Here is a 22,860-nt window from a genome sequence, read left to right on the forward strand (position 1 = left end):
ATTTGACCACTTTATAGCAAAATTATAAAAAAATTAAAAATTTTGTAACATAATTCACGCTTTTAAACTTGAAAGATACTAGTTGTTTATTATTATATTAATATTATTATTATTTTCTTTCATACAGTCCCACTAATCAAACTTCATTATTTCGTATTTGGTCATTATATTGTTAATTAATCTAACCACTAGAGGGTGCAAATAGAAAAGTGATATTCAAAGTCAAATGTCTTCCATAATTCATCTGTTATCACATTATCCAAGGGTTGTTTTCAAAGCCAGATCTTGCTACTTACCTTTAGCTGCATTAACAACCCCGCCTCGAACAAACGTTTTCACTTTATTACCATCACTTCCTTCAAAAGCAGCAAGAAATTCCTCATAAATTTCAGCAGCTGCCTTCTCATCCTCCTAAATACGTAACGAAATATTAGTCACACAAGAACTGCTATTTGGGTATGGTTTGACTGATTTGGTTTGTTTTGTTCTGAGAGAAGATTTCACTGTAGAGGCCAGGCAGACTTGAACTCACTATCTGGAACAGAGATCTGCCTGCCAAATGCTGTCTTAAAGGCAAAAGCCAACACAGAGAGGAAGCTCAGCAGTAAAGAGCACTGGCTCTTCTCCCAAGGACCCAAGACCCAGCACCCACACAGCAGCTCACAACCACCTCTAATTCCAGTCCTAGGGGATCAACTGCCTCTTCTGACCTCTCTGGATACCAGGCACACACATACAAGCAGACAAAACACCCATATACAGAAAGAAAAAGAAACAGAATATACAAACCTCTCCCTTCTCAAATCTAGTATCAAATACTTGGTGGACATTATGTATAACCAATGATTAAATGTTAAGAAATTAAAACAAAAAGGCTTTGCTCCTTTACTAGAAATTTGGAGATGCAGAAAAGAACCACATGCAGATAAACAAGTAAATGTATTTAAAGGCAATCAAGAGCCAATCTGTAGGACAAATGACTATGTAAGAACATATCCTATTACTGTTAGAAAGTTCTCCAAGGCATGATGACTTAATTCATCAAATATAAAAATTTCATTCTCAAATAATCAAGATAGAAGCAAAGCCACAGTATATACTCCTGACATTCTCACTTATAAACCATCAAAAATCCTCAAATATGCAGGAATAAAATACCAAGCTGAGAATGGTGGCACATGCCTATCACTTCAGACGTCAGACAGGAAGACAGAATTCCAGACCAGCCCAAGCTATGTAAGACACTACCTCAGAAACCCAAATCAAATAGAACAAATCCGAAAAGAAATACATTCAATAACAACTAGAAAAGTGTTCCTCAATAAAGACGTAAATACATCAATAAAAGAAGCATCTAGTGTCAGAGGGAAACAGACTTCCCCTGAAACAAAACTGGCATAACTTACTGACAACTAATTGAAAAGAGATAAAATGAAATCAATTTTTTTTTGTATTATATAACATGAAAAACTGCATGAAGATTACATTTTAGGAAACAATCCTAGGAATTGAATGGGATTCTCCCGGGAATACAGATGCTAGAAGAAAATAAAGGGAAATTCCTCTATAAGCCAGAAATGGAGAAGAAAGGAAAAACTTGGTTAAAAACACAATAATTGTAGGGAAAGACTGACAACTGATTATAACAACAGTTTTTACATGGAAGAATAAAACCAGAAGAATAAAAAGAAATGAAACGGAGGCGGGGGCTGGTGAACTGTATTGCCACTGTAGGAATTACAAATTCAAACACTCAGGTATCATTTTTCACACTACAGACTGGCAAAAACTCCCCCAGTATAATCTGCTACTTGCAAATGTATGTGGCTGGTGATATCACTAACACATTACAGATAGAGAACAAAATGTCCCTGCCCTACAGAGAACAATATTGACATGTAAAAAAGAACCACCTTTATTAATTTACCATTCCAACAATTTCCCTTTCTGGACTATGTCTTAAGAAGAAAACCAAAATGCACCTGTGTATACAACATTACTCATAACAACATTACTTGTACTATAACGTCCAAAGAGCGAAACCACAAATCCCAGTAGGATTTTATAAACCTAGGAAGCTTTAAAAAAGTTCAAGGTTTCTATCCTACGAGTAATCACAAAGATATAACATTTAATTTAAAAAGATAAATGAGCCGGGTGTGGTGGCACACACCTTTAATCCCAGCACTCGGGAGGCAGAGGCAGGCGGATTTCTGAGTACGAGGCCAGCCTGGTCTACAGAGTGAGTTCCAGGACAGCCAGGGCTATACAGAGAAACCCTGTCTCGAAAAACAAAACAAAAACAAAAAGATAAATGGAGAAAAGTACCCTCGCGCTATAGCATTCATCTAAGGGAGATAAGTACAATACAGTGGTGCATGCACACACAAACACACACTCACACTCTGACAACAAGAACACATCATCACACAGAGCTATAGATAGAGAAGCTGAACCCAAATTCTGAACATTTCTTGTGTTAAAAGACTTGACTCGTGTGTAGATGCAAACATCAAGAGTCAAATTCTTCAGGAAACACAGCTGCTACTGCTCCCTTACACACTCACTTCTAAGTATAACCTAAAATATACTTCAAACATTACCTTTTTCTTCAGTTCCTCTTGTTCCTTCTTACTTAGAGTTCGCTTTGCTGTGCTCATTTTTCCAATACTAAATGCTTTAAGCTTGTTTTCTAGAAGAGGCTATAAAAAAAAAAAAAAAAGCAAAAAGATTATTGTCTTTACACACACAAATTTTAATGTTACCTATAAATGTAACATACTTTAATTAATAACTTCATCTTTAGAAGAGTTTCTAATTTAAAGTAAAAATGCAAAGAAAAGCTGGCATACTCCAAACTTAGATCTCAGGCATCATTCTGATGTAAATATGTAATAATTAAGGGATGCTTTTTATTTCCTAACTCAAAGTCAGTTACAGCAAGAGCCATTTTTTAAAGGGAAATAAAGGTTAAAAGAACAAAGAAATAAAAACCAAGGCTTAGGAGAAAAAAAAAAAAGACAAATAGACACCTGCAGGAAAGGCAGCAGTTATGACAGGAAACACCCTCAAATGGGAGGGGGCCATTCCTCCTGGGATGCTACCATCTACTTCCCTATCGGGTATTAAAATCATGCCACATCTGTAAGTAAATACCTCATTTATCAAAAACACTGATATAAACATTTCATTTTTTATTGAGAATGTACTATCTACTTTGCATTCAGATTCCAGCATATATAAATCTTTATAATATTTTTTGAACACACATGATCATTCCTAATCTGAAAATCAAAAATCTGAAACACTCAATACCACAAGTGGAACATTTTATACCTGATCTCAAAGAACAGGTTGCAATCAAAATTCAGGTGTAAAATACTGTGCAACAAATTACCTTTGGGCTATATGTGAAGCTATACATAAGAAAGAGATGAGTTTTATGTTTAGTCTTGGATCCTATGCCCAAGATACCTCATGTATATGAAAATATTCCAGAAGTCAAGATCTTAAAAAGAAAAATCCAATAAACTTCTCATGCCAAGCAGTTCAGATAAATGAGTCAATTTATATAAGAAAACTGTACCTGACAGCACTAAGTAAACACACTAGGTTTAAAGAATAGAGTGGGATTCTTTCTTCCCTCTTCCTTCTGGCCCCTGTCCACTGCCATCTTCACAACACTGCCAAGCTATGATGTAGACCAGGCTCAGGAGCTGCCTCTGCCTGACTGAGCAGCTCTCAGCCTCAAAGAAGCTTCTTGCAACAGTGAGAGACCACTGCAGAAACTACAACTGTACACAATACAGGGACTAACTGATTGAGGGGCGCTCAAGCCCGAGGAGTGTATCTAAACAACTGAAAGAACAGATCTTAAGAGCCAGACACCAGGAAGTCTGCTGATAAAGACTGTCTCCTAGAAATGACAAGGGGAAATGACACCCATGAAACTTTATTTGGCTGCCTAAACATGACCTGAAATAACACCACCAACAGACATGCTAAAGTGGAAGAAGGAAATCTCCAGTGGCCCTACCTCTAGACAGAAGCCAGGCAACTAAAGATTGCTGAGAAGGAGGTTTAGTCTTCCCAGGGATGAGGCCCACAACTGGTTATACAATACCAAGAGGACAGCCCTGAAATCATACATACACAAGCAACACTAAAACAACTCAGCAGCTGGTATTTAATCATTTATGTGTATATATACATATACATACATATACATGTACACACATATATATACACATGTCAATAATAATAAAAGGTATGATTTGAGAGGAAGTCAGGAGTTAGGAACACAGGAGGGGATAGAGGGGAACTAGAAGGGGGAAATCATGATATTATTTCAATTTTTAAACATTAAGGAAAAGTACATGAAGTTGGGAGGGAAAGGGAGATGTAAGAGGGATTGAAAGGGGAAGAATGGATTTGATCAAAATATATATAGGTGAACTTCTCACTCATTTTAATTATGTTTTAAAGACAGGAACACTTAATGTAGACCAGGATAGCCTTGAATTCACAAAGATCTTCTGTTTTTTTGTTTTTGTGTGTATGTATATGAGAGACAGGGCACATGTGCCAAAGCATATGTGTGAAGTCCAAAGAACTTAAGATAGCTAGTTCTCTTCAGCCACCATGTAGGCCCCAAGGAGAAAGCTGGCGTGTGTCGGGTTTGATGGCAAGAACCCTTACAACTTGAGCCACTCAGCCAAAGAAACATTTTACTGAAGCCTTCATTTGTACAATTTAGAAACAGTTTCCTTCTAAACTCTGATCTAAATATTCTATAGGCCTTTAGTTGTTTCATATTACTCCAGATTCACAAATGTAAAAGGTAGGGTAGTTAATTAAATACAGCCTAAAATACTGAAATTTGAAGTTTTTCTCTTCCTTACTAAAATGAGAAGCTAACGAAGTACTAAATTGGACTTTGGAAGGATAGTATGGTGAGAAACATTGAGGCCACCTAGTTTGAAGGATACATTAAAAGCCCTCTGTGAAAGATAAGCAGTTAATAACACAAAAATCACTTCTTTTTCTCTCCCTCTTTTAAGATTTCTACTTTCTGAGTGTTTTGCCTGCACATACGCGCGGGTGCACTATGTGTGTGCCTGGTGCACAATGAGAGCCCCTGGAACTGCAGTTACAGAGAGTTGTAAGTCACCTGTGGGGTACTGGGAACTAAACCTATGGTCCCAGGCAAAAGTGCTCTTAACCACTGAGCCATCTCTCCAGCCCCAGCAATCAAATTCAAGCAGATTCAAAATCATCTTCTCAGAAAAGAAAAAATGTCTTGCCATCATTCACTGTAATTATAGTTAGCTTCAAATGAAGACTATATTGAAATTGAAAGAAAAACACAATTCTAAAAAACTAACTTTATAGCCAGGCGTGGTGGCACACCTCTTTAATCCCAGCAGTTGGGAGCCAGAGGAGGCAGATCTGAGTTCAAGACAGCCTGGTCTACAGAACAAGTTTCAAGATAGCCAGGGTTATAGAGAAACCCCTTCTCAAACCAATATGGGGAAGAAAAATAGAAGGAAGTAACAAAGAAAGGAGAAAGAAGAGGAAGAAAGAAAAGAAACAAAATTTACATGCTCGATTTTGTTTATACATCCAAAAGAGAAATGGCAAAAAAAAAAAAAAATTACTTGAATATTTATTCAAATGAAGAATATAATCTTTTGTATAAAAGTTAAGTTTTGCTGAAATAAAAATTCAAAAAAAAGTTATTTTAAGATGTGTTCCTATGGGATGGTGGAATATGTCTTTAATCCTAGCAATCTAGAGACAGAAGCAGAAGATCTTTGTAAATTCAATGCTATCCTGGTCTACATTAAGAGTTCCTGTCTTTAAAAAAAAAAAAAAAACTATGATCGTGTTTAATGCTGGCTGGCTGATGACTTAATATTTTCTGAATTTTTTCACAAGAAAAATTATTTAATTTGTACACTTTTAAGTAGTGCTAGGAATTGAACCTAGGACCTCATACATGCTAGACAAGTACACTAGCTTATATATCAACCTCAAGAAAATTTATTTTACATAGATTTTAGAAAACTAGAAGAGCTGAGGGATGCTCTGTAGTAATAAGCCCAGTTCTCAAGGGCTGGGGAGATTGAAACTCAGTCAGTAAAACGTCTCTACCAATGGCGACCCAGCACGGAACCCCAGCACCTATGCAAAAAGGCAGCCAAGGTAGAGAATGTGTCTGCAGCCCAAGCACCATACGTCTAAGGCGCAACGGCTAGCCAGGTTGGCAGGTCACAAGAAGAATTCTAGATGTGCTCAGGGAATCTGGTTCATAATAACGTGGAGTGATTGAGAAAGATGTCCAATGTTGACCTTTAGCCTCTACTTGCACCTGCACACACATATGTGTATAACACACATACAAACACAAAGAACTTCTTTCTGTGTTCCTGGTTGTCCTAGAACTCCATTTATCCAAGTGACTAACACCTATTCTTGTTGTTTTCAGAGCGAAACTAAGCTCTCAGAGCACTAGGAATGCATCCTTTTTTTACTGTGCATATACACATGCATGTTGTAGGTAGGTGGCTGTGCATGCCAAGGCATGCGTGTAGTTGTCAGAAGGCAACTTTGTACAGTTATTTCTCTCCATCCACCTGTACACAGGCTCAGTGAATCCAACTTGTTTCTAGGGTTACACAGCCAGCACCTTTCTGAGCAATTTCACCAGATCCAATGATTGTCTTAATTGCCTAAATGTTTCTTTTGTTTTGTTTTGTTTTGTTTTGTTTTGTTTTGTTTTGTTTTTTGAAGACAGGGTTTCTCTGTGCAGCTCTGGCTGTCCTGGAACTAATTCTGTCAACCAGGCTGGCTTCAAGCTCAAGAGTTCTGCCTGCCTCTGCCTCCCGAGTACTAGGATTAAAGGCATGCACCACCACTGCCCAGCTGCCTGAATATTTCTAATAACTCAATAAATATGACAATAATCACTCTACATTCAAATGATTATTTTTCAAAAAAAAATTAAAAATTAAACACCTTTAATGAAACACGTAATATGAGCTATACATTTTTCTTTCAATAAATGGGAGTTTATCATTAATAAAGAATATTAATTTCAAATAGCATAAAATAAAACAAGGTCGGGCAGTGGTGGTACACTTCTTTAATCCCAGCACTCAAAGACAGGGGTAGTTCTGTGAGTTTAAGGCCAGTCTTTTTTACAGAGTTAGTTTCAGGACAGCCAGAGCTACAACGTAGTGGGATCCTGTCTCAAAATATCAAAAAAAGAACCAAGTACAAACCACCATATTCAATCAAGGACAGAGCAAAACCGTCAGCCATCGTCCTTAGTTGTCTTCAGCAATACTCACTCTTGAGAGATTCTGATGAGGAGAATCACAAAGGCTTTCGCGGGAACTTTCATTCCTATAATTGTGTTTTCTTGGGCTTTTAGGTCGTGTTCGACTTGGCATATCACTATCTGAGGGTCCAGATGCATCCATCTTCAGATAAAGTTTTAAAAATGGTTTCAAATATGACATCCACAGTACTAAAAACTAGAATCCAAAGTGTCTACATACTGGCAAATTTCACTATTATCTAAAAACATATTACTAACACCACCAAGTTTATAAGTAAATTCCTTAAGAAGTTTTCATGAACTCTGACTTGTCCTTGAAAGCTCAAATATCACACTGGGAACATTTGTTACTCTTGAAGTAACAGGTTCTTTCCTTCAGATAAGAAAATATCTGTCAAATACCCAAGTCAGATAACAAGTTTATATGTCAGGCATTCTTTCAAGAAGGGTGGTTCATAAGATAGACTTACATCTTCATACTCTGGAAGTAGTGGACTTTATATGTACTTGTCTCATCACACGGGATATGTAAATGAAAGACCCATACATGAGTTGAGTCTTAAGTATTTTATAACCACATTAAAAATAATATCCTTTTTTTGTTTTTTTTTTTTGAGTAGTAAGTCAGCTTCAATTTCCTGATCCCATGGTCTTTCTGCTTTATCCTCCTCAAATGCTGGAGTTACAGGCATGGTCCCTACCTAGGCTCACCCACTGAAATATTCTTAAGCTAGCATGTTTTACTGTACAAGATGGGAGTAAATACAACAGTATATTTTGGAGTCACTTCCTTGACTCATGCTGATGTGTCTAAAGTTTGCCTACCACTTGTTTCTGCACTAGCAGGGAAAATGCAAACACAATGCAAAAGTTGAATAATGCCTTGGCACTTGTACAAAAGGGGTTTATTTTGGCCTACATGAGACATAGGGAAGGGCATATATACACTTGTTTGGAGACCAAAGTATGGAGTATCTATCTTCCTCATTCACTTGCCACCTTTTTTTTTTCCTTTGAGGCAAAGTCTCTCACTGAACCTGGAGCTTAACAGTCAGGGATGCTGGCTGGCCAAGGTGCTCCAGGGATCCACCTACCTACCTATCTTCATATCCCAGAACAAAGATGAAACGAAACATGCCCAGTTTCACACAGGTACTGTGGTGAGCACTTTACCTACTGAGCCATCTCCCAAAGCTCCTATTATAAAATAATTCTGAGTTCACATACTCCTGAAAATGTTTAACAACTTGTAGTAGAAATCTGCATATAATATTTGAATATTGCTATAACATGTGGAAAAATATTTATTGCAGTATTCAAAATGCCAAAAAACTTTAAACATAAAAACTAAGAAAACACACAAGTCTATCTTTCTAGAGTAGAACATTATGCCATGAGAAAGAAGTGAACAGCATGCTTTATGCCAGCTGATTTGTAGGGAGTTCAAAAGGCAGGTACAAGGTGCAGCAAGAAAGGGGTTCTTTATAGAGACAGAATTTTATAAGCAAAATAAAAAATTAAATATGTGTCAAGTTTCAAATGCAATTTGAAAGAGTTTATGTAAACAAAACACAAAGGAAAACACAAATGTTCACACATATAACTGTATTCATTTACCATGTAACTCATACATAAAGAAAAACTTTCTTTTATACTTACATGTGCATCTGAAGATCCAGATGAATGAACATCCGATGATCGGTTCTACAAGTATCAAAACAACAAAAGCAAATATTTGAAGGACTAGAAAATTGTTTCTACACAGTTTCTTCAGCTTTAAGGTTTAATATTTCCTAGCTTTCAGTCACTGCTTTTCAGCTCATGAAACTAAACAATGGCACTCTCTGGCTTAGAAAAAAATTTGTGATCCAATGTGCTAAATCAATTCTTTAAAATTAACAATCCATATTTCTAAACATATTACAAAAAACTAATCAAAAATCTGAAATATAATTACCTTGGCATAGCACAGGTTGGGAACCGAACCACTATTCACAACAAAACACTTGTACAAAAGCTTCTCACAAGTCCTGTCACTAATATTGCCATAGCAGCAACTTCTTTTTTTTTTTTTTGGTTTTTCGAGACAGGGTTTCTCTGTGTAGCCCTGGCTGTTCTGGAACTCACTTTGTAGACCAGGCTGGCCTCGAACTCAGAAACCCGCCTGCCTCTGCCCCCCCCCCCCGAGTGCTGGGATTAAAGGTGTGCGCCACCATACCCGGCTAGCAACTTCTTAATACAAGAGAAATCAATCGCCCTCTCTTCTAGTCACTCAGAGCAAACACAAAAAAAATGGGTTGTAACAACAAGAAAACACACACACACACACACACACACAATTATCCTTCACTGTCCAGGAGAAGATACAATATTCACTGTAGAACTAGTTTAAGAAAGATCTTATCATCAAATCTCAAAACATCTGTCTTTCAACTTGTTATAAGAGAGCTGCTTCTGTCAGGCAGGAACATGGTGTTCATTTAGTCCCAGCACTCACTCACAAGGCAGAGGCAGGAGGACCTCTGTGAGTTTGAGGCCAGCCTGACAAGAGACAGACACAGAAACAGACAGACCAAGCGCACTAGATAGCTATTTCTAATAAAATATGCCACGGGCTACCAGAAAAGAGCCATCTTCAAATAATGCCATGTTTTAGTTATATCAACTGTTAAAATCTCACATAATTTTCTCTTAAATAACACATTTCAGAGTATAAAAAGTATTAGCCTTGTTACATCATCTACAACATTTACTTCTCTAATACCCACTGTACCGAACCTTAGACAAATTTAGTACAAGGCAGCAAGCTTGCATCGAGGTCCCTCTCACCTTTGTCTTTCTGGCTCTGTCTATGGTTTGTCCTCAGTTTTTACTGTGGCCTCCACTGTAAACTTTCTTTTCTCAGCTAACCTTTCTCAAAAGTAAAGATGATGTAGGGGAGGCCACATCTAAACTCTATGAAACACACCTTAGAATCTGTAGATTAGAAATTTCATCTGGAAATTAGAAAATTCAAAATAGCAAATACCTACTTTTACAAAAGATGAATTCAGCCAACAGGGTAACGGAAAACATCGCTTTCCAATACATTAGTATTAACCCTAAACAACAGTAATAATATCATAACAATAACAAAAATAGAAATATCTAGAAACTAACTTTAAAGGGTTTTTTGGAAGAAAAAAAAACACAAACTTTATTTTAAAAATCATTCATTCAAATCACCTTTTGAAGGCTCATTCCTGGACAGGAAACTCAATGTAATACAACTTTATTTAACAGCTCAAAATCCCAAAGGGAAATCTCTGCAAGTCGCAAGCAGACTGCCAAGAGAACTAAGGCTTACTCAGAAACAGCAGCTTTCAAGAGAACACCTTAAAAGGACAGCATCTCCTTAATCTATGTATCATAACCAAATGGCTTTTTCTAGGACTTCTTTCTGTTTACATTTCTAGGACTTAAAAATAAAAGCCACCAAATACTCTGCCTGTTTCCTCATGGGTAAATCTTTTCTGACTCCAAGACACTTGTAATCTCATCATCAAGACTATCTCTCAGGGACACAGACAGCAGATAAAGGAACTTGCCACCAAGTCTGATCCATCTGGTGAGAGAACCAGCTCCCACAACAGGTCCTCTGACCTCCATTCAATGCCTTGGCATGTGGGCAGGGCTTGGGATGAAAACATTACAGTAAGTAAATAACAGTGTAAACCAAAATTTTTAAAAGGTTATCACTTGAGTAACTGTCCATCAAGTTGGTAAATTTCAAAATCAAAAGTAACCAGTTCAAAGGTCAATTACAATGTGATAAACTTTAAATAAAGCAGCAACAGCAGGACCTCTTTCTGATTTCAATTAAAAATTAACATGATGAAAGTCATACTGCAAACCATTTACCGGAGATATGCTGCTGCAGCTACCAAACACTCAAATCAGAGTAATTTTAGACTTAAGATTAACAAAGACATGCAAACTGGGCTTATAAGATTTTTACTTTATGTGCATACATGTGTACGTGTGTGTCTTATGAAGGTCAAAAGACAATGTGTAGAAGTTAGTTCTCTCCTCCTACCACCTGAGTTGAGGGATGGAATTCAGGTCGCCAGGCTTGGTAAGAATCACCTTTACCTGCTGAGCCATGTCCCTAGACACTAAAGAAAAAAAGGAAAGTTGAAACAATGTGATTATACCACAAGAGCATATCTGGCCAGGCAAATCTTAACCTAGCAGGGAAAGCTTCTAGAAAAGGATGTGACGGACGGTATCTGGAGTAATCCCTCATAGAGTCAGCAATGCAATAACCTCTAACCACTGGGCCTTCAAATTCTTTCTAACATATTTTGGTACAACTCTCGTAAAAGATTTCCCAGCCCTTCTAATTATTTCCTACATTCAGATCCCTCCACAATTTGGCCCAATCATTATCTTTCCAGTCTTAGTTCCTTTTATTCTTCCTATGAATGTGCATTTAACAATTGATTTCCCAGTCATTTGCAGTCTTCATCTTACTCAGCTCTCTCTCCTCAAAATACAACCTTCAGAACTCTAGTCAAAACAATTGTTCAAAACAATCAATCAAATTCCACCAAGCCCTGGACGGCTCTCCACCTCCACTCAAGCAGGCATCCTTTCCTTGCGTTCAGAAACAGCTCCGCCTTTCTCTGTTACCTGTCCTGACTCTCCTGATACACAGCATGCTCCCTCAAACTCTGGAAATTTCTTGTTTGAAGTTTTATCTTGGCATCAAGCTCAAGATGAGGCAAGAGAAAGAGTTTCACTATAACTATTGACATATATAACATGCCATACAAGTACCTCCCAAAACCGCAACACCTAGACTGCACACCACTCTGCCCTCTCATTAGTAAGTAGCTACTAAAGCCACAAACCAAGGTTTTAACTTAACACAGCAACAAAAAACACATACACTTTGAGGCTGGAGAGATTGTTCAGTGATTAGAGAGCACTGGCTACTATTCAGAGGACCCAGGTTGAAACCCAAACACCTACAATGCAGGTCACAATCATCTGTAACTCCTTTTTCTGGGTCCCTGTGGGTACTAGCCATACACATGATGCAGACATACACGCAGGCAAAACACCCATACTCATAAAATAGCAACTGATAATAATTAACTACATTATGCAGAATGTTTATATTCTGCATAATGTAGTTAATTACTGTCTCACACTCCCAAATATTATCAAACAGAAAATGCTTAAATACATGTTTGATGTCTCTAAATTTTCTTAAAAGTTAAGGAACAAACCTATAATTCTAACAATAGCCTCAAGTATCATTAGCTTTCAAAACTGTTATTTTCAGGTTAAAGATGGACCTCAGAGACAGAGGGTGTATTCAGTGTATGCAAGACCCTAGAATTGATTCCCAGCAACAACACAGTTTAAGAGGCAAACTCCAATATTAATTTTATTTTAAAAATTATGCTCTAAATAAAAAGAGCTAGAAAAACAGAAGTCTTCAATTTGTACAGCAAATGCATGACCTCTTCATTCACCACCACTAAGGCAAGTGACTGTGTTTTCTAAGGTTTACTTTCCACGGGGAAGAGTTCCAGAAATAAAAGTCAAAAGAATTAAAAGATAAGTTATTAGAAAACAAATCAGTCCAGTAGAGAATACTTTTTAACACCAACAGTCATAATCTAACAAACAGAGCTGCGGGTTCAGGTCTAAAATAGGATCTAAAACAGCAGTTCTAAGGGTTCCGGTGGGTTGTGACCCCTCTAGTGGGGGTCAAACTACCCTTTCACAGGGGTGGCCTAAGACCACCAAAAAAACACAGATTTACATTAGGATTTGTAAAAGTAGCAGAATCACAGTATGAAATAGCAACAAAAATAATTTTATGGATGGGGTCATCACAACATGAAGAGCATCACAGCATTAGGAAGGTTGAAAACCACTACAACAGTTTAGAACGCTTGTTCTGTTCTCTTGCAGAGGACCCAGGATCCCCAGGACCTACATGGTGTGTCTATAACTCTAATCTCTGGGGATCTGATGCCACCTCTGACTTCTGCAAGTACCAGACATGAGTGTGGTGCACATACAAAGAGACAAACATTATATGCCTAAAATAAATCTAAAAAATAAAGTTGGAGTAATTAAGAGCACTTGTTGCTCTTGCAGAGAACGAGGGCACAGTTAGCTTATAATCACTAGTAATTCCAGTTCCGAGGGACCGATACCTTCTTCTGACTCGTTGGATGTCAGACACATGTGATGTACATTCATACACATAAAATAAATGTATCTAAAATCAAGTCTAAAACATACTAATCAAGAAAATAGAAGGTTAGAGACCAAGGATGTAACTCCATTAGTAGAGTGCCCAGCATTCACAAGGCCATGGGCTTGATCCCCGATATTTTATATACCAGAGGAGTTGGTACATGTCTTAGCACTCAGGATGTGGAAGACATAAAGATCAAGAGTTCAAAGTCATCCAAAGCTACATAGAGAGTTTGACGCTAGCCCATTAGACCATGTCTAAGAAAAATGGAAGGAGGGGAGCAAAGAAAAACAGAAAGAAGGAAAAAAGGAGGGGGTTAGTTTAAGCTGGACATGATGTTCAGTTCTGTAATCCTAGTACTCTGAATAGAGTCCAAGGCCAGTTTAAGCTACACGGTGAGTTCACAGATAGCCTGGGCTACATAGTAAGATCCTATCTCTCAGAAATGGGAGAAGTGGTGCCATAACTTCCTACTTCCACTCAAAACACAGCCAACCACTAAAAAGTTGAGCCATTTTATATTTTAAGATAAGCAATCATAGCATACTAAAGGTTCAGTTTCAAGCTAGCAAACTTTTTTACTTAAATCTCTACATTTTACACACACACACACACACANTACTAAAGGTTCAGTTTCAAGCTAGCAAACTTTTTTACTTAAATCTCTACATTTTACACACACACACACACACAGAGAGGGGGGGAGAGGGAGAGAGAGAGAGAGAGAGAGAGAGAGAGAGAGAGAGAGAGAGAGAGAGAGAGAGAGAGAGGAAATAAATAGGAATTTCAAGCTGTGAACAGATTCTAACTTTACTATTTTTTAAGCATTACTATTTTTTTTTTTTTTACTAGTACTCGATCTGTCAATTCAGAACTACATGCTCAAAATTCAGTAATTCCTATTTCATTCATTTACCTCTATAGGGCAATTTTTGATGGTGCTGTGCAACAATTCTCTCCAAGCTAAGCATCCATGTTGGAGAACAGATCTTTTGTTTTTGTTTTGTTTGTTAGGGTTGTTTTTTTTTTTTTGGGGGGGGGGGTTTGTTGTTGTTGTTTGGGTTTTTTTGGTTTTTCAAGACAGGGTTTCTCTGTATATATAGCCCTGGCTGTCCTGGAACTCACTCTGTAGACCAGGCTGGCCTTGGCCTTGAACTCAGAAATCTACCTGCCTCTGCCTCCCAAGTACTGGGATTAAAGGCATGTGCCACCACTGTCTGGCATGATCTTAAGACACAGAATATGGAGGTGAACATTCCATCCTGCAGAGACACTTAGAAAATAAACAATCCAAAAGCTTCAGGAAGTCCCTGAAACTAACCAGATACCCTAGAAGGGAATATAAGTAGTGAGAAGTGATAAGAGTGAGAAGTGCTAAGTGCTCTTGGCCTAGCCAAGCCACCTGAAACAGACCAGCTAAGCTACCCAGAAGACTCTCAGAAAAGCTGAGTTACCTGGAAAAAGCACAGACCAACTGCAAGTAACTGTTGAAATCATCTCTGTTCCTGTAACCTCTATTCCACACTCCTGTAAGTAAACCCATAAAAACACACTGGGTCACCAAGCTGGACTTCGCTGGTATCTTCCTGCCAGTTCTTAGAGTAAGTAGTCGTCTGTTCACATCTCCTCAGAAAGTGTTACACAAGAGATGGTTAAAAAAGAAAAAAGGTACTGGAGCAGGCAAAGTGGGTTACCAGGTAAAGGTGCCTGCTGCCACGCCTGACAATCCTTCACAAAGGATGATCTCCAGGACCCAAATGATAGAGGAAAAGAACCAACTCCTTCAAACGGTCGGTCCTCTAGCCTCCAGTCAGGTCCACAATCACACACAATAAATAAAATACATTTTTAAAAGGAGACAGGTACTGCCACACAGTGGAATATAATCATTGACTTCAAATCCTCACTTGTATGAACATGCAAACAAAGGTTAAAATAACAATATTGTTTCTTTTTTGTTTCTTTTTGGTTTTCAACATGAGTTTCTTTGTATGTAGTAGGCCTGGCTGTCCTGGAACTCAGATATCTACCTGCCTCTGCCTCTCCCTCTGTCCCCCAAGTGCTGGGATTAAAGGCATGGGCCTCCACTGCCTGGCAAAATAACACATTTTTGATAAACTTATTTTGTTTTATATTTAGCAATATCTCAGGCTAACAATCATAGGTTCTGTCTTTCTTCTCTGAAACAAAGCTACATAATATGGCCCCAACCCCCCTCCTGAAGCCATGAAATACTTTGCATAGGAAATTTTTGTTTGTTAGTTTGTTTGAGACAGGGTTTGTTTGTTTGTTTGTTTGTTTGTTTGAGACAGGGTTTCTCTGTATATATAGCCCTGGCTGTCCTGGAACTCACTTTGTAGACCAGGCTGGCCTCGAACACCTGCCTCTGCCTCCCAAGTGCTGGAATTAAAGGCGTGCGCCACCATCGCCCGGCAGGAAATTTTTTTCATTTCTAAATTGTGCTCAGTGTCTACCGGGAGATATTAAAAAAGAAAAGTATAGAACAATTACATAAAAGGGAATGTGGAAGGGCAACCCCCATCAAGTCCCCTTAGCAAAAACAACTACATACACTGTGTACATCATGAAGTTAATTTTAAAGCTAAAAATAATTCTAGTGGTTTACGTATTTTGTAATTAAGAAACACTAATGGGGCCACGAGCATGACTCAGAGAATGCAGACATATGCCACACAGCCTGAAGGCCTGAATTTGATCCTCAGAACCCAGCATTGTTCTGAGGGTGCACACATGTCCACACAGACAAGCACACTTTTGTAAAAGATAGAGATTTCATCATGGTCAATGGCAAAAACCCTATATCTTGTACAAATATTCTCTTCAATGTGTAGAAATGACTAATAAACACCTCTACCCATATTGATGGAAATGTAACTACCATAGCAAAAGCACGAAACAGAAGTCTCTATTTATTTGATATACAGCCCAGAATACAAGCCTGGAAATTCCAAATAATTGTACTATGGCCAAAGCAATCTTATAATCTAATAACGTCTAGACTTACGTTTGAAATAATTTAAAAAAAAAAAAAACAGCAATTTGAGCAGCCATTATGATGGCCAACAGCTTAATAATTCAAATGAGTGCTTTCTAGTTCTTTAAAAAAGGGAGCTGGAAACAGTTGGCACACACCTGTAATCCCAGTTCTGGGATATGCAAGGAAGGAGGAGCAGGATGCTGACGGTTATAGTACAAGTTCAAGCCAGCCTGGGCTATGGGAGACCCTGTCTCAAAAACCTAGTACGCAGGATGGGTGGATGATATATATAGACTTAGAAACTTAAGTAAGGTTTACTAACATTTACAGTAACTCAATCTTTATATCAGTCCTATATAAAAGATTTTTTTTCCTGTAATAAAATGAGAAAACCTGAGGCTCAAGAGATTAGGCAATCTGCCTTAACATTATCACAAATACACTTAGTTACAAAGTCAGGTTTGAATCCAAACATCGTATTTGTTTTCAAAACCTGTAACCTTGCCATTCCATTACAACACTTTCCATTACATGGGAAAATCCTGGCAAAACTGAGTATAAATATTCCCTTTACAGACACAAGTAAGAAACCTTTTGGTTACATCTAAAGGACTACAAACTGACAAAAGTGTGAATGAAAAAAATCCAACAAGTTACTTAATACTTAAAAACTACACATTCAGAGTCCTGAGAAGTATTCTCTTAGAAAAAGGTCTGAACACATACTTTGACAAGCTTTCAATCTATCCGGGCCTCATGCAGGAAATACTTAACGCTTTGAGAAGAAAAAAACAAACCAAAACAAAGAGTAATTGTGGATGTGGATACCTGTTCCGGCCATGGGTCTGAATGGAGGAGTGGCTGCGTGAGCTACCCCTCCACTCACCTGCTCCCCCAGAAAGGGAAGGAGGGGAAAACTACTGGAGGAAAAGGAAAATGACTTAACAGTAAAGGTCTGGTGTAAGGACAACTAGAACTGGGCCCCTCCCATAGTTCCACCTAACTGAAGAATGTCTAGTAAGACCATTACTACTCGCTAAGTAAATCTGGGGCAATCATTCAGCAAAATGGCAAACATTTAAAAATTAATAAATAAATAAATAAATAAACGTCAGCCTTATTAGTAAGAGAGCAAGTCTGGTTTGTTTCTCAAACCAAACAGCAAATGCAAGCAGATAATCATACACTTTAAGTTCCTAGACTCTTTTAAGTGTTATCCAACTCCTTATCTCTGCATCTCAAGCCTCGCCACTGGTTTATGGCAGTACTTAGTAGCATCTTTAATACCGAGATGGGGACGAGCATCTCCAAGCAAAATAATACAAAAAGATAGATAGATAGATAGATAGATAGATAGATAGATAGACAGACAGGATTCAACACGCTGGCCAAAATGGCAACTAATACCGATTGTTAACCCAACCTTACTAACGCTAAATAACAGTTCAACGGTTTCCCAAGCAATGCACAGGGCTCCCTATAAACTCACATGTAAGCGCATTTGGGCAATTCCCAGGTCTGCCGTAGTTTTCCTTTCCAGTGGAAACCCCACCTACTGAGAGAGACCCTGAGTCTGCGGCCCCCAGGAGGGATGATGTTCCCTTTTCACTTCCTGGGAAGTGGGAGGAAAACCACATGGGAAGTGTGGCACTCACTAACCCCGAGGCTCCGAGAGCGGCTCCCTCGGCACGTCCCAGCCCCAGGCCCTCCGCTGGCGGGCCTCTCCCACACTCTTGCAACCCGTCCAGGCTAATTTCCTGGAAGGTGGGGAGAGAAACCGAGGAAGGCCCGGGAGCGAGGGAGATCCAAAGTAAAGAAGGAGGCCGAGGGGGGACCAAACAGGCATCTAAGACCGGGAACCTTCCCGCCTCTCCCAGCCTCTAGCCCGCGGCCTCCGGGAGCAGCAAGGAGGTGACACAAGGACGCCGGGCCACCTCGGAACCGCTGACCTGACCCCCAAAGCCGAACGAGGTGAGCAGCCCCGCTCGCCAGCAGGCACGCCGGTGTGGGGCTGAATCCCAGCCGGGACGGACGCGCGCTCAGGCCTCTCAACCTGCGCACCTTGGTGCAGCGGTGCCAGGCCCACTGTGGCCGCCAGGCCTCAGCCCCTCGCCCCGGGAAGCCCTCGAGGGCCAGAGGCTTCTGTAGGTCCCTGACCACGGCGAGAGACCCCCCTGACGGACGGAGAGCTCTAAGAAACTACCTTTGAACTGGCCTTCTGAGAGCCGCCTGGCGTTTTGTCGGCCATCTTGAGCTTTGCTCCTCCTTCAGCGGAGGCAGCAGCGCGGGTGAGTCGAGCACCGAGAGAACAGATCGCAGCCGAGCGCGCCAGAAGCCGGCCAGGCCGAAGAGCCGAGCGCCGAGACGGAGAGCTCGGCGGCGCCGGGGCCGCGTGACTTCCGCGTCGAGGCGCTTTTACGCGCCCCGCCCACCCCGCGCGCCTTCCGGTGACCTGCGGCGCCCGGTCACGTCACGCGCCTGCGGAATTTAGGGACTCTCCTTGACCCGCCTTTCAAGGCCAACTGACAAGTCAGTCCTTTTCCTCCCAGAGCCAGCCGGGCGGTTGCTGCGAGCCGGTTCTACTTCCTGAGCAGGGGGAAGGAAGCCGCTCTTTTAAAACAACTGCAGTAGCCACGTGAGCCGAGCGTCTCACCCCAGCTGATAAGGCAGATCGTCGAGACACTTGGTTTGCGACACTGTCGTCCCCCCCCCGCCGCCCCCGGGGACACAGACCTTGGTGGCAAGGCAAATTTGCAATCTGCTCCCGTTAAAAATGGTGAGCAGTGACTGCAGAGTTGAGGAAAAACCAGGGTAATCGGATAAAACCTGTTGAGGACGTCGGAGCATGGCACCTGCATAGACTAGGGGAGGGAAAAATCGTAATATAGACGCTGTTCTAAATCGAGCATCTGTTTATTGTTACTGTGCAGGAAGGCACGCCCTAGCAACTGTGTGGAGAGAGGTTAAAGGGCCGTTTGAAGGAGTTGGTGGGATCTGGGGATCGAAATGAGGTTGGCAGGTTTGCTCAGCAAGTGCCTGCCTTTTTCCCTCCGAGACTTCTGGCTGCCAGCACCGATTTCTGTGAAGCATATATTTCTTTTAAGCATAGTCGCAAAAGTGGTGTCGCCGAAGATAGCCTTGAACTGCTGATTCTCCCTCCTCAGGTCCTGGGAATTAGTCTTGGGCCACCATGCCTAAGCTTTTTGTTAATTGAAGGGGAGCGGGGAATGAGTGAAGTTTGGTTTGATTTTGGTTTTTTTCCAGACAGTTTGTCGGCATAGCACCCTTGGGCTTGTCTCTGTGCTGTAGACCAGGCTGACCTCAAACTCAGAGATCTGCCTCCCAAGTGCCGGGAGAAAACGTGTGTGCCACCACCTAGATTTCAGTTACAGATGAGGGTCAGACGGAGAGAAGAGGCTCAGAATTGCAGATGTGTGACAGGATCTGAGAATGGAAATAAATTCATTTGGGCTGGAGGGCACAGAGCCATACTGTACTTTCATGTATAGCAACCATTACTTTCTGATCATTGGTTTCCTGTTATTAGGGTTTCTATCCCTGGTGCCTGGCTTGTTTATACCTCAGCGCCTACCACCAGACTTTATTGACCTTTTAATTATTTATTTATTTTGGTTTTTCTTATTTATTTATTTATTTATTTATTATATGTAAGTACACTATAGCTGCCTACAGACACTCCAGAAGAGGGAGTCAGATCTTGTTATAGATGGTTATGAGCCATCATGTGGTTGCTGGGATTTGAACTCTGGACCTTTGGAAGAGCAGTCGGGTGCTCTTACCCACTGAGCCATCTCACCAGCCCTATTTTGGTTTTTCAAGACAGGGTTTCTCTGTGTAGTCCTGGCTGACCTGGAACTCACTGTAGACCAGGCTGGCCTTGAACTCAGAAATCCGCCTGCCTCTGCCTCCCAAGTGCTGGGATTAAAGGTGTGCACCACCACCACCACCACCTGGCTTATTGACCTTTTTAGAGAGTTCAGCAACGTAGCCTCCTAGTCTAATGCTTCCCTGGTCGCTCCCCCACCCCCTTCACTATACCTCCATCAACCAAAAAATAAACTTCAACTTCTGTATGGTAAATGTGCTTGCTTCTGCGACTCTGTCTCTCCAGCCCACTCCTTTCTTTCTTTTGGTTCCCTCCCCTCCTGTTCCTTTCTTCAGCATCAGTTATACACAGGGTTACTTTGCAATCTCCTTATTCCCAAGTTTTACACTGTACAGCCTTATGTCTGTCTCTATGTCGCAACACTGTAGAGGCTTTTATATATTAAAAACAGCAGGGTTCCAATAATAAATTCGGAACAGATCGTGAAACCTTCCCTACAGCATTCATATCACAGCTTTATTTAAAATATTTGTATTTAGGGTTCTCTAGAGTCACAGAACTTATGAGTAGTCTCTATATAGTAAGGGAATTTGTTGATGAGTTACAGTCTGTAGTCCAACTCCCCAACAGTGGTCAGCAGCAGCTGTGAATGGAAAACCAAGGATCTAGCAGTTGCTCAGTCCCACAAGGCAAGCGGGAGAAGAAGAGTGAGCCCTCCTTCCAATGTCCTTATATAGGTCTGCAGCAGAAGGTGTGGCCCACCTGGATCTGGGACTTGCCTTACTTAGTCTCCTGGGATTAAAGGCCTGTACTACCTTGCCTGGGCTTAAGCTTTTCTTAACCACTATGCCTCAAGATCAGGATCACAGGTGAGCCTTCTAGTTCTGGATTGTACTTCCTGGATTGTACTTCATTCCAGATATAGTCAAATTGACAACCAGGAATAGCCACCACAATCCACCCCTTGTCAACTTGACACAAATAATATCTCATGTCCACATGAAACAATAACAAGGTCATCAATACGACTAACATGATAAAACTATTCCTCAAACAATCGCAAATGAATTTGTAAATTTACAATGGGGCAATGTCCCTTGGGAACATTCTTTTAGTATCTCAAATACCAATTGATGTTAAAGAAATTGGAAGAAAGACAAATGTATTCTTAACAAAATAAAACAGAAGCATTCATATTATAATCCTTGTTTCAGGCCTTAGCTGGTATTTATAACTACCTTCCTCTACCAACCATTCTGTATTTCCTCCAGCCTCAGCAAGCACCTCAGCAGGTCTTGGCTCTTTTCCTGGAGGAGTGACTCATACCTTCATCCCTGATGGGTCTGCATTCTTTGTCATTCTGCTTGAATTAGGCTATTGTAGTTTCCCATTGACTTTAATCACAGGACATGGTAGTACTAAGAGATGCCCTAAGGGATCTCCTGCACTCCAGACATAATCCTGCCAGAAGCTCCAAACAGCATCTCTATCTGCCACCAACACCTGAGATACCATCGGGTCTGCTGGATCATATGGTCCAAGTGGTAGTCGGGTCTGCTGGATCATATGGTCCAAGTGGTAGAGCAGCCTGCACAGCAGTCTGGACCTGTTGAAGAGCCTACTCCTGTTCCGGGCCCCACACAAAGCTAGCAGATTTCAGAGTCACTTGGTAAATAGGCCTGAATAACACACCCAAGTGAGGAATGTGCTATCTCTAGAATTCAAATAGACCCACTAAACGTTGTGCTTTTTTCTTGGTGGTGGGTAGGGCCAGGTGCAATAACTTATCTTCCACCTTAGAAGGAATATCTCTGCATGCCCCACACCACTGAACTCAAGAATTTCACTGAGGTAGATGGTCCTTGAATTTTGGTTGGATTTATTTCCCATCCTCTGATACACATGTGTTACCAATGAGTCCAAAGTGGTTGCTANTTCCTGCTCACTTGATCCAATCAGCATACTGTCATCAATATAGTGCACCAATGTGATATTGTGTGGAAGAGGCAAACAATCAAGATCCCTTCTAACTAANTTATGACACAGGGCAGGAGAGTTAATATATCCTTGAGGCAAAACTGTAAAAGTATACTAATGGTCTTGTCAGCTGAAAGCAAATTGCTTCTGGTGGTCCTTATGGACAAGTATTGAGAAGAAGGCATTTGCTGGATCAATAGCTGCATACCAGGTGCCAGGAGATGTGTTAATTTGCTCAAGTAATGAAACTACATCTGGTACAGCAGCTGCANTTGGAGTTACTACCTGATTTAGTTTTCGATAGTCAACTGGCATTCTCCACGATCCCTCTGTCTTCTGCACTGACCAGATAGGAGAGTTAAAGGGAGATGTGGGAACCACCACCCCTGCTTCTTTCAAGTCCTTGGTAGTGGCAGTAATTTCTGCAGTTCCTCCAG

The 22,860-nt window shown here is 40.4% G+C and overlaps 1 protein-coding gene across 4 annotated transcripts in view; it reads right to left on the reverse strand.

Annotated features, from left to right (window-relative positions):
- U2surp (U2 snRNP associated SURP domain containing) overlaps positions 1-18,975 on the reverse strand; it is a 57,171-nt gene extending 38,196 nt beyond the window's left edge. For 2 of the 4 annotated variants that reach the window (XM_029542833.1, XM_021205958.1), the window contains exons 1-5: positions 18,803-18,975; positions 9,002-9,046; positions 7,353-7,484; positions 2,604-2,702; positions 297-411 (exon numbers count right to left, since the gene is read on the reverse strand). In XM_029542833.1, coding sequence (XP_029398693.1) covers positions 297-411; positions 2,604-2,702; positions 7,353-7,484; positions 9,002-9,046; positions 18,803-18,847 — 436 coding nt within the window. In that variant the 5' untranslated portion in view covers positions 18,848-18,975. The remainder of the gene's footprint in view (positions 1-296; positions 412-2,603; positions 2,703-7,352; positions 7,485-9,001; positions 9,047-18,802) is intronic. The other 2 variants (XM_029542834.1, XM_021205959.1) reach the window with 1 other exon arrangement.
- Positions 18,976-22,860: the final 3,885 nt, after the last annotated feature.

This window comes from Mus pahari, chromosome 10, assembly GCF_900095145.1.
Source record: "Mus pahari chromosome 10, PAHARI_EIJ_v1.1, whole genome shotgun sequence".
Classification (NCBI taxonomy): Eukaryota; Metazoa; Chordata; class Mammalia; order Rodentia; family Muridae; genus Mus; species Mus pahari.